We start from the raw sequence: 12,793 nt of genomic DNA, 5'->3' as shown, positions 1-12,793 counted from the left end.
TCACAATCAGAATAGTGGTCAAACACCGTGCAGCGCAGCCTGAGCGATGGCTCTTCGCTTCAAAAAATGCACCTGTGAGGTGAAAAAGAAATCTGAAAGACTGCTGAGGAAATTCTGGTCTAAAATCTAGAAACACAATCCACCCCTTTCGGCAGTGACAGCACCGAGTTGGCTGGTGACAAAAAGCGCGTGGGGACGCTAATATTAGCCACTGTTAGCTACCAACTCGGTTGTCTTTACAGCAGCGGCAAGGTTTTCAGCGTAAGAACCTCGGAGGAGCAGACGCTCATTGGGCTCACAGCAGCAGTGCTAGCTGCTTGCCGGAGATGTTTCGAAAACCAATTGTTTTCGTAACAAGTGGGTAGTCGCATAAGAACAATCGCTCACGCTCAACCCGAGACAGGGGTGATAAAATCAAGCGCTCCTTGTCATTCATCACGCTGCAGACACGCAGGAAGAGCGCGCAAATATGTAAGTTTTGTAATCGAAGGAGTGACTTGTCCTCTCATGAAAATGACTAAAAAAAAGCTTAGAATGTGAAATCACATCTTACAACAGAAGCACATAAAAATCTATGCATTCAAGCCAATTGTCTGCTGAACTTATACTGCCTCCTGTCTCCACTGTTCTCTAAAGCCAGACCTTACAGATTGGTGTTTCTAGAGAGAAACATTTAACCTGCATGAAGAAGGTTAAATATAACAGTTAAATAATTCTTTATACGTGACACATTGTTTTATTGTAGTTCAATAATCATTGGAATAATCGTGATTATTATGTGAATCAAAATAATCACGATTAGCATTTTTGCCATCATCGTCCAGCCCTAGATGCACTTCAGCAGATTCTGTTTTGTTCATTACTAATTTGCATGGAAAGACTACACAGATCAGGCTCCTTCTAGCAACTGGCAGGACAGCTTCAAACCGTTTTGCTTGTTCTCTTGACGTCGCAGATGAAGCCACACCAGTTTGTTAAGTTACTGTTTTATCCAAATTAGCACAGCTACGTCACGAGTATAAATCACAGCCCAGACGTTTACTGGATCAGCTGCAGGAGAGTGGTCTTTGGCAGTCTTTAGCATGATCATGACTAACCAGGGAGGCACAGACAGAACAGGGTTCACAGTTGAGATTTCTAGAAGTATTGCATCTTCATCTTGAGAAGCTTCTAATCTCATTCCTAACGTCTTGATTATACTTGAGTGGTCCTGTGCATGCCAGTTGTAAATAAAACACCAGATTACATGTTTACTTCATTATCTACATTTGTTTTCCAGATTGTGCCACGTTGAGTAATCCATGGCAGCATACTTTATCATGAGAGCAACCATCTGCTCTCTGTTTAACAAGCCCGTCTGCAAACCCTTATTCTGGGTTTCTGTTTCCTATTCGAGTAAACTAATGTGGTGTATGTGCCTGTGTATTTATGTCTGTACGAAGAACAAAGCTGTTTAATCTGGTGCCCAAAAGACAGGAAGTATTGTTTGAGGACACTGGAGCATCTGCTTTGTTGCAGATAAGACCCGTAAATGCAGATGAAAGGTTCAAGATACTGTAGAGTGTCAATCTTCTTTCTTTCCTGTTCCTTTGGAAGTTGGTATTTTCAGCCATGCACTCCTACTTCCTCCCTCTCGTCGACTCCAGCGACATTTTTTTTTCTAATTTTAAACAATTACATTTAAAGTTTCACTTTCACTACTTCACCTTCTGAAGCCAACAATAGTCATTTCTCACTGACAGTTTAATTACCTCTTTTGTAAAGCAAGAAAGAAAAACATGTATGAACACTGCAGTGGAATTCAGCTTCCAAGACTTATTGTGTTCATCAAATACAGATGATTCTAGAAATACTGTGTTTTGGGATTTTAAATCGACAGTTGTAATCTAAAAGAAGGAAAAGTACAGAGTAACCAGAGTAACAGAAAGAACGCCTGCGTTTGACACTTCCTCCTGACACAAATAACATTTCCTGGACCCAAAATAAACACTGCTGCACTTGGAAATCAACCAGCTTCATTAAACATGCAGGCCGTCCATCACAGAGGGACGTTAGAGAGCACCCTGACCTTCAGTGCACTCACAGGGAGGGTGTGCAGAGCAGTTTCACATGGTCTGTCTTCACCTGGCCATCTATAAACTCATCATTTCTCATCAGCTCAGATATTGGATGGGGCACAACACAACTGTCCAACCTCACAAAGAAAACATGTTGAGGAAGTAAGCAGCAATTCCAGCACTGAAATGCCAAAAGTCACTCAAGAAGGAAAGTTCTCAGGGTTTTTTCCAGGTGAACGGAGTCTAACCCCCTATCCATCTCCTTGCTTAAATATTGTTCCAGTATTGCAGACAAGGCCAAACTAAACACAGTATTCCGATTCAAGAAGTGGCAGCGAGCCTAACTTTCACAGACTCCACTACTTCACTGGCCTGTCACTCGAGTTTTGGCATGCAGTTGTTTCTGAAGTTTAAACACAGTTTCCCCCTGCACTTTAGAGGGAAGTTTTAGTACAGCGGCAAATTTACCTTTCTCAGTTTCATATCACAAGCCATAGCTCTGTAACTAGAAAAAAATGAGCTGGAGTCAGAAACATTTGCCGTTTTATTGATAAATTATTTGGAACTTAGATCTCAAGCGCTTAACTGTCCAACTGCTATTTAAATTAAAAAAAGATCACATTGCAAACTCATCTGAGGTGTGTAATGAGTTCAGCAGACACCCAACGGTGCAGAAGATGTCGTGGCTGTGAGCAATCTTTACTGGTTTATAATACATTTCTCTGAAGCAACATGCTGAGTCATGAGTCATAGGCTGCAAAACATTACTACCACTGAGGTTGTACCAGACACCTTACATCATCACAGACGTCCTCACCACCTCACACTAGACAAACACGCCTATACACAAATACACACCCAGACAGAAATGAGCATGCAAACAGATGCAGAAACCAGGATCACCGCTTCGCTTTCATGTGAGAAACTTTCAGTGTTTGCTGATGAGCAGGTTTCAGCATGGAGCACTAGTTAAAGGCCAATGGGGAATAATGTGATCCTATATGCAGCTCTTGCTTTAATTGGATCAAGTTATAAAGAATCTACTTTTCAACTTCCAGTCCTCTGGTCAATCACTTGAGGGACTCGGCAGGATCTGTTTTTATAAAGGCCCAATCGTGATTTTTTTTAAATCAAATCTCACACCAAGACAGTAGCTTCGCATCAAAATAAATTCTAGATGTTTGGAAGTACTACGTTATATCAGCTGAATTTTAACAAAATGTCCGCTTCACTCAAAAGGTGCTGTTTACATTGAGAGAGCTAAAAATGATGTGATGCACCGGGCCAGCTGTGTTCCAGTTTGAACTGATCAAAAATATCATTCACTGAAGCATTTAGAGCCACTTAAACAAACCTCAAGGTTAGTAAAAACAAAACTGACTCACACGTCATCTCCATGTTGCAACACAACTTCTCGTTTTCGTCCTTCAAATTCTTCCAAGGTCCTTTGGTTTGGAAGAGCACAATCAGAGAGAACTCAGAGAATATTGAATATTTGATAGTGAGTCCCATCATGCAAGATGGAACTCAATCTCTTTTTGGTCGTGGTATGTCTTCCATCCCACAAGAGTTCCAAGTGAAATCAGTTGATGCGATTCCTAGGTAACTTGAAAGTCTTATGGCAACATCACTGGAATCACCTTACCCAGTCACTTCAAATCTGGCCACAACACACTGCCACTTTCGACAATCTCAGCCCGCAAATCCCTAAAGTAAGCAAGAAGCCCTCCCTCCTGCTGATATTGCATACACAGAGAGACACTCTCCTCCACCAGATTAATGACGGGATTTCCCGGAGGGTTAACCGTCACCCCCTGTCCGAATACTTCTCACTGCAGTCTGCCAGAATACTGCATTCCATGCCAAACAGAGTCAGTGTGAGCCAAATAAAGCAAACCCAAGCAGACTATTTAGAAAATACACAAGTTAGCATGGTAACCTTTCACCCCTGAAGGATGCCTGCGCTAACATGTAACCACTAATTGAATTAAATATAGTATGAAGAGGGTATTTAGGGAGCTACATTCTTCACTCATACAATGAATAGCAGCTTGGAGTGTGCCAACTTGCGTTTCAGACATTTCTGTTCCACTGTTTTGAGTTACTAGTGTTCAAAACATACATACATGTTGTACGTTTTCATTGTGCAACTGAAGCCATGAAACAGCTGCGTTGAGTGAGAGGAGACGCGATAATCCACGTATCAATTAGACACACAGTGGGGAGGGTTTGTGTATGCTATTGCTTATCCTGCTTAGTCAAGCAGCGGTGGGGGAGCATAGGCAAAGCAGGATCTTGGTTTAGGGTTAAAAACTGGGCTGACAACAGCATATATTACAAGCACTCCTGCTAATTAAAGAGCCAGAGTGAAATCATTTCAAAGAATCAATGCAATAATAAGCAAAATAGAGCAAGTCTGTGGGGAAGTTGTTAATGTGGTCTCATGGGGAGGAAGTAGATTAGACATAATCGAGATTAAACTAACTACATATGACATGTTTTTTTAGCCCCCCAGTCAAGTCGATCTCAACTTAAACACAGTCCACTTCCAGGTCTGGTCAACAGTAGTGAATGTCTGAACCATTTTAAGTGTAACCACAATCTTAAACGTCACTTGTGGATTTGAAGAACATTATTTTGCAGCTTAGGTTGTTTGTGTCGGTCATATAATGGTTTAGGAAATACAAGTTCGTTCAGAAGGCATTCACATGATGACACCTTGAGGTTTTATATGACTTGTCTAAACAACAGTTTCGTTTAAGAAAGTATTTCTTACTTGTAAAGATAAAAAAAAATGAATATGAGATCCTCAACCTTCCCAAGCAAAAATGGAAACAATACTTTACAACAGCAAACCAGTCTGGAAAACGTCAAACAGGGCTCTTATCACTTATAGTACTTAGAAGCAGAGTTGGTGTGCACACCCTGACCCATTAGTGGGTCAACAGAGACACTCAATTCAGGTTTATCTTTAGAAGACTCAAGAGTCTGCAGTAAAGTTAAGGAACACGCAGGAAGGAAACATTTTTGGACAGCTCAATGCTAAGGCATCAGTGGGGTGGAATAACTATATCCGTGGGTGGCTGTTGGCCAAACCCATTCCCAGAAATTGGATTACACCATTCACTTGTTATAAACGTGCTCGCACAGACTCACAGGCAGCACGTCCCTTATTACACACACGGCCTAAACCATCCGCAGACCAAAGCAAAAGACCAGCGATGTAATCTAGCGACATGTCTAGGCAGAGAGAGTCTCACACCACTCATAACAGAAATGAAGTCACGTAGCAAACGTTGCAGGAGTCATACGTGAAACAGGACTGACTCACTTGGACCTTGCTCAACACAATGTTAAAGAATGAGTATTGCACTTATTATCAAGTGAATATTACAAATTGAAGGTGTTTCAAGATAAGAGACACAGAAACTTCACTTTGCAAGTTTTGAGTTGAACAAATTGATCAGCAAAGAATCCTAATTAAATACGGATGTCTGATGAAGTCTGATGTAAAAAAATAAAAGATTCACACTATAAGGATGTTGTCCTTAACTGTCAAGCTAGCAACAGTGTTGTTTTGGAGTCTCTGGGTCTTTGGGTGTTCACCAGCCCCCAACACTGGCAGGATTGACCCACTTTAGTGAGCAGTGGTATTTACAGCAGTCTAGAACATCAATCACCGTTTCACAAAGAACTGCTTCTGAAGCGGTTTGAACCAACACAAGATCATGTCCAGATCAGACACACACATACAGACACTTTTGTATTTGAAGTTCTCAGATTGTTACTTGTCAGTGGAAGAGGTGAAACACGGGAGAACTGGGTCTTTCGAAAAAGCTCTTATCATGCAGGGTCTATTGTGTCTGAAAGGACTGAACTGTCTGTTGATTCCCCTTTAATCTGTGTGTAGCATTGACACAGATTATTATTCAAATTTGAATTTGCAATTCTTTCTGAGGGATGCAAACTGCTGCCATTACAGCCAGTTACGTTTAGATAAATACATATGAAGAATAATAATATTTCAAGGCTGACCGTGACAACCAAACGTCTGAACTTCATCCCTTATAGAAGGATGGCAGATGTTTGACTGGTCAGATCATTTAAACTGCACTTTTATGTACAAGACTGGCATATGGTGATGCTTTTAAAAGCTCCTGTCGACATAGGGGCTCGAGGCTGCAACGTGGACTTGAGTCACACTTACGTTGCACCTATCTGTGACTTGAGACTTGACATGGACTCGCTTCTCCTCGCAATCCATCTTAAGCTTATCAAAGAATAAACCGTTATTGTTTTCTGAAGCTGTCAGAGTGTATAATGCATAAGTGTTGTGTTGTCTGTCTCAATGTCGCACTGAATGATGTTATGATAGCAAGTCACACCTAAGCAACCACTGGCATGTGACAAGGACTTAACAGATAATCTTTTACTGCCTTGACAAACAATATTATTTCCCAACTGTAGAAAACTCTATAGACAAACAAGTTATTGGCTTCTGGTGTTAAATATGAATATAAATTGATGCTGTAAAGCTCATGGCAAAAGCAAAAAAAGAGAGTTCATTAGATGAATCACCTCATAAATTAGAGAGTCGACAGTTACACAGTCTGTGCTTCATTATCATCTGGAGCACCATTACACTGGGAGACTCTCTGGATCTCATTAAATTAAATACTCCTCTCTCCTCCTGCGACATTTTTTATGTTTCTCCCTTATTCAGGCCTCATGTTATACTGAGGTGACTGTGCCAATTCCTGATGTGCTCAATTCACTATGCTAGAGGAGGAACTTTTAAGTGAAGCACTTGGATTTGACATTAAAACACTGATTTCAACACAAATGGTTTGGAAATGACCTCATGAAAAAATGAGTCTTTATTTAAATAATACAAAGGAGGGCTGATGGTGGGGGAGCATTCCTCAGTAATCTCTCTGTGACACACGAACACTAAAATAAAACCAGAGAGATATTTCAGGTTCATTATCGTTGTTCTTGGGTTCTATAAAAAGCCAAAGGAATGACTCTTGGCGGTGAGGTTCACACGCAAGCCTGTGAAACATTCTTCTCTGTGTGTCCATTCATTTTAATCATCGAGTGTCAAAGCCATGGAGTTCTCAAATGAAATGGCCAGAGTGGAGATGCTGGCTAGAACAGAAGTGCTTGTGTTTTGCATTAAACTTGGCAGTAAACAGTAAAATTAGTGGCATTCTCAGTCGCAAATATAACATTACTGAAGGAACCTCAGACTTACGATGAGCTCTGACCCTGCAATGCAGACGAACTTTGGGTCATAACTGAAGGAACGTTGTGGATGAAAGCTGCGTAATTAGTTTTCTCAGATAGTTGGCTGGTGTCGCCTTTTCAGAAAAGGCTGCGGAGCTCAGTCCTGTGCCAGAAAGTTGGAGTCATGCCAGTGCTGCTCCTCAGAGACCTATGGTGGGTATTTTGTGAGACCAGGATATCATGGGTCAACCTGGGACCTTTTGAGAGCTAACATCCACACTCCGGCCTGAGACATATTTTGTGATGAAACTAGAATTTGATATGACAAAATGTCGGATGTTACTTGTAATTGAAATGTAGACAATATAGCATGCTGGTTGCTGGTTCCTCCTACAGCCCAGAACTGTGGGCTCAGAGACAAATAACATTAATTGTTATTTGTCTCTGAGAGATGCCGACCTGTTGAGTCCCCTCGCCCAAAGTAGGTGGGACAAGCTCCGGCTCCTACTTTCAAAAGGCCACAAGCAACAAGTTGAAGATGTATAAATGACTACTCAGCATCATGAAGCAAATGACACTCTTCAATCCTGAAGCTTTTGAGGAACATTTTTCTCATGTCCTACTTTGCAGTCAATCTTTGGTAAAGTCAACCTATCGAGCAATTAAATAGACTAGGATGTGAGATTGGAGGTGCCACGTTCATCAAAGTTCAAGTCATGCATGAGACAGTGAGGTCTTTGAAAACATGTTTCCAGGCAACACACACATTCACTGTTACACTCTTCTCCTCGCCGCCTACTTCTGGTTATTTCAGTCAGAAGCAGAGCATCATGTTCCGTAAAGGCCGGACAACACAGAGGGTGTAGACTGGTGATCTTTGAAGACAAACTGTTGGAGCAGTGCACACCACTCTGTAGCTTAACATTTCTCATTACAAAAGACACCATTGTGCTCCTCACATACCTGAGCGAGCTTGTAATAATTTACTTATTAGGTTACATGCCCTGGTCCAGTGCCATAATATATGAGAAGAGTTTCTTAATTATAAGAAGCCATAAGCCAGCTAAACAGTACAAATAAAATAATGTTCATCTAGCATATAACGTTCTAGGTATAATGTGAGACTGCCAATTTACACGTGGCACAGATAAACTGGATGTGACTTGTATTTAATAACCTCAGGTAAGATCAAACATCCTGCTCAAGCAATGTGTCAGCAGTAGCAGGTAGAACTGACTTGCACTTCAGAACAAATGTCCTGCAATAACAAGTGTTGATTTGTCTGTCGAACAAATAATTTCAGATGAATAAATATATATATTTTTAGCAATGCATTTATGAAGTCACCAACTCCGATGATAACAAACTCGACAAACTCTGACCCTTCCTGCTTGCAGTTCGCCCCTGTGTCATGAAGGCCAGGATGACAAAACATGCGTCAGACAATGTGGAGACGCCTCACTTCCTGTGCTGGTGGGATATATTGGATTGTGTCCATATTACTCAGGACATTTCTGCCAGACTGACTCACTTGAAATGGCTCAAATCTTTGTCAGCTGCAGTCAGAAGACAGTGAACTCATTTACAGCCTTAATTGGGCTGAGTACACTCTTAAAAGTGACACCTCAGTAACTTCTGTCAGGAGAAAGTCTGCAGACAAAATCCTTCTTTACATTTGATGTTGCTTCAAGTTTTCTATTCAGTTCTGAATGCATCTTTCAGAACATTCAAGGAATTGTGAAAGTAAGTGCAAAAGCTGTTCATTATTAGACTCAGACTCAAACCTTAAAGCACATTCATGCTCCTGTTTTTGGTGGCTACACAGCCTTACATCAATAATCCACAGCAGTCTGGTTACAAGGTTGCAAAACTCGGCTATAAATCATCTGCAAATCCTCACATACACAGACACTGACTCAGACACACATTAAATAGCTATGAACACATGTTTTGTTACTTACATCAGTTTTTCGAAACTTGGCTTTGAGGCTCTTCATGTTCAGTCTGGTCCATGCAATCTGTCACTCAGTCATTTAACCCAGTCTGTGAAGGAAAAAGAGGACTACTTTGTGAAATGTGACTCTTTAACAATTCATCAATTTAACTTCTTCTGACCGAAGTATTTGTTGTGCTTCGCTTTTACAATTTGGAATAGGAATTACCTCGAAGCAGTATTAACTAAAATGTAATAATAATGCCACTATAAATATGTCACATTCCCATCTTACATGAAGCTAGAGCCATGATTGTACCATATTGTACGTGCAGTTGTCTAGTGTGTTTGTATGTGCTATCATTTCTACCATCTTTTTCTCACTGAAATGGCTCTAATGTTGTTGTTGTATCACGACAAGAGGGTACGGGCAGGTTACCTACATGTGGTTAGTAGATCAACATTTTCAAAATGCAAGTGCCAGGGTGCTGAAAGGCAAAAATGTAACGTCCATAAGCATTTGTGGAAAAAGTTTTCTGTCAACCTAAAACAATAAGACACAATCTCAATTACTATCATGAATCAATGTGGGGAAAAAACATTTTTGTGTGTTTTACAAGGTGTGACTGCATTACACAGACACAAACAAATACAAATTGTATTTCTTGTTTTGGTTTTACAAACCAACCAAACTGCATTCGGTTTCAATGTGTCAGTTCTGAACATTGTTGACATTGAAGCCAACAAATAACATAATAAGTGCATGTGTTCTAAACTGAAGAAAAACCTTCACACCATGAAATTAATGTTTAGTAGTCCTGCACACAGTAAAATGAATGGGCTGCCGAAAAACTTTTTTTCCATAACTGCATTAATTTTGAGCAACTATAAAGTAGTGTTTAATGTGGAGGGAAAAAACAATAATTGGGAACTGTGGGAAATCTGACAGTCTTCACTCGCTCCAAGAGCAACAAGCAGCCGTTCCGTTGAACAAAGCATACCACATGCTACTTTAATCGAAACCCGTGGCTGTAAATGCTACGCGGCTTTGTATCCTTTCCTTAACCGATGGTTTAAATCATGCTGGGAGCCGCTGGGATCTCTGAAAATTGCCCACAAGCAAATTCCGATTTCTCATGCCTGAACCGACCAGGTCAATTATTTACCCCAAACACATCGCGGTGAGCATTCCAGGAGAAAACCTAGTTACTTTACATTCATCATAAACGCTAATATAATTATAGTTCAGTCTGCCGTATCTGCTTAGAGTGTCCACCACGGGCGCAAATGATCCCCTTCTGCTGTATCATTTTCAATTTTGGAATGTTCATGTTCATAAGGCATGTGTTTAAAAGATCCCAGCAGTGTACAGTCTTATGTGGGCAGACTGATAATGTGGCACAAGAGGTTTAACAACGGTGGGTGGGAGAATCAAGGACAGCTACCGCAAGTCTGGTCTCCTCTAGCAACAGTCAATCCTTTCAACTACAGAAGCTGCTGCTGAATTATGAAACATGAAGCATAAAAATATGGCCTGTGAAGCAGCAAAACAAAATCCTTAAAACAGTGCCGCATGAAGAAAGAAAAGACAGCTGCACCAACCATTCACATCAAGTATTGTCTCATTTTTCATAAAGCTTTGCCTGAATGTGTCTTCAGCACCTCAAACAACATTTTGAACCAATCTCTAGATTCATACCAATCTCTGTTTGACTGACCTGTTTTAAAGGTCAACACTGAACTAGCCTGGCCTCTGCAGCGACAATGATATGTTGAATAAATAAAGCAGCTACCATGACAACACTAAACTATGCTTGAAGACATCTTTGCACAATGTTGAAACGGACAACCAAAGACTATGCTTTGTAGTGTTGACGGCAGTATAGATAGTTTGTGTGCAGAGGGACAACCTGCAACTATTCTTGCTGTCCAACAATAATTGGTGTCACAAGTGGGATGAATGACCCAATGACCCAATGGAAAACACTCCTTTGTCCTCTGACAAACAACTTTAGGGTTGCTCCTAGAAAAAAATACTAGTTATGCGGCAAGTTCGTTTTAAAAAACATTTATATGATATTGATGTCTATGAAGTGTCTGTTTTTGTTATAAAAGACGTGGAAGCTATCCACACATCTCGGCAAGGCTCTCAACACCAACACCAGCTATGACCTATGTAGTACACACTAGCTGTTCTTACATTTTAGAGGTTGACACTACAACTTTTTTTAATACTAGGCTCCCTTGAAGGCAGCTGTTATCAGGTCTTGAGACGTGTGTAAGATGATTATATTAATATACCAGACATGGGAACTGTCGTATTCTTTCCTCAGACTGAACAAAATTGCGCTCATTTATCAAATAAAAGACGTTTACAGAGCATTTGAAATACTCCATATGCAATATGTGAAACGAACATGAAGCGCTACAAGCTCACCGGTCAATTTTATGGCAGTTTACAGGGTATATGACAACGAAACTAGAGAAAGTTGCCAAATTTAACAGATACTTTGCTTCGTTATCTGCACGAACACAACCAACAAGCACGAGCTGCATCCCTCGGACGCACAGCATTCCAACATTGACGCCAAAGGTATCATGGAATCGACACTATCGATTCAACATTCCGAGCACTTGCATGACAGAAAGTGAGTGGACACTCACCGTGTGTGCTGGAGTCCTTAGCTGCCCACAAACAATTGACACACAAGCCGCTCTTTCCTGCCAGAAACGGGTCAAATGGCGGGTCGCGGATCGAACCGAATGCCGTTGTTCACATGAGGCGAGGGGTGGGATGTGAACCTGCGGGAGTAGCGCGATCCTGACTCGGCCCGGTTCGGTCCACTCACATGAAAAGTTGTGGTGTTCATAGAACCGTCTCCCGTTTGCTCCCTCTCTCGCTCTCCCTCCCTCCTGCGCGCTCTCTCACTGGATTTGTGCCAGTGACGTCACGCTACCAGTGTAACACAAGAACGCGCAAATTCTCGTGCTCGCCGATCCGCCATTGTGCCGCTATCAAAGAGCAACAATGTGGTAGATGATTGTTCATTTAGCGAAATAAATGCCCTACTAGCACAGAAGTAGAGCAAATAGCTCGGTATGAATAGCATCTGCTGTTTTTACAAGCACAGATTTGGCTCTAAAGACACCTCTTGTCAAGTTTACTTCTTTTATTATATGCATTGACTTGTCACATTTTTTATTGGAATATACTATGTGTACCACACTATACTGTTGTTGTGCTGTTACAAGTCAAGTATCTGTGGCACGCTTGAGTTGGTGTTTTGGTGTGTGTTTTTGATTTATTTCGATCATGGAGTGAGCGTTTGAAGATGAGAATGGAAAAACTGTGGAATACTCGGAAATGAAGGAAATAATGTGCAAATATAAATAGGAATAAAGGGGGAAATACAATACAGTGGAAGTTAAAATTGAAAAAATAAACAGGAATAAATATGAAAATGTAAAACGAAATACGCTCAAATAGAAATACGTTTTTATTTATTACACTACAGAAAGTGTTGCCACGACACACACCACTGAGGGTTTAACGTGCGAAATGCTTGTTATTGAAGAC

General features: G+C 40.9%; 1 protein-coding gene across 5 annotated transcripts in view; it reads right to left on the bottom strand.

The window, feature by feature from the left end:
- The window catches only part of rai14 (retinoic acid induced 14), a 34,192-nt gene extending 22,071 nt beyond the window's left edge, over positions 1-12,121 (bottom strand). For 4 of the 5 annotated variants that reach the window (XM_053844851.1, XM_053844867.1, XM_053844875.1 and 1 more), the window contains exons 1-2: positions 11,881-12,121; positions 9,245-9,326 (exon numbers count right to left, since the gene is read on the bottom strand). In XM_053844851.1, coding sequence (XP_053700826.1) covers positions 9,245-9,280 — 36 coding nt within the window. In that variant the 5' untranslated portion in view covers positions 9,281-9,326; positions 11,881-12,121. Of the gene's footprint in view, positions 1-9,244; positions 9,327-9,659; positions 9,705-11,880 lie in introns of all 5 variants that reach the window. The other variant, XM_053844859.1, reaches the window with a different exon arrangement.
- Between the last annotated feature and the right edge of the window lie 672 nt (positions 12,122-12,793).

The sequence above is a fragment of the Synchiropus splendidus genome, chromosome 1 (assembly GCF_027744825.2).
Source record: "Synchiropus splendidus isolate RoL2022-P1 chromosome 1, RoL_Sspl_1.0, whole genome shotgun sequence".
Lineage (NCBI taxonomy): Eukaryota > Metazoa > Chordata > Actinopteri > Syngnathiformes > Callionymidae > Synchiropus > Synchiropus splendidus.
This window is presented reverse-complemented; position numbering and strand designations above follow the sequence as displayed.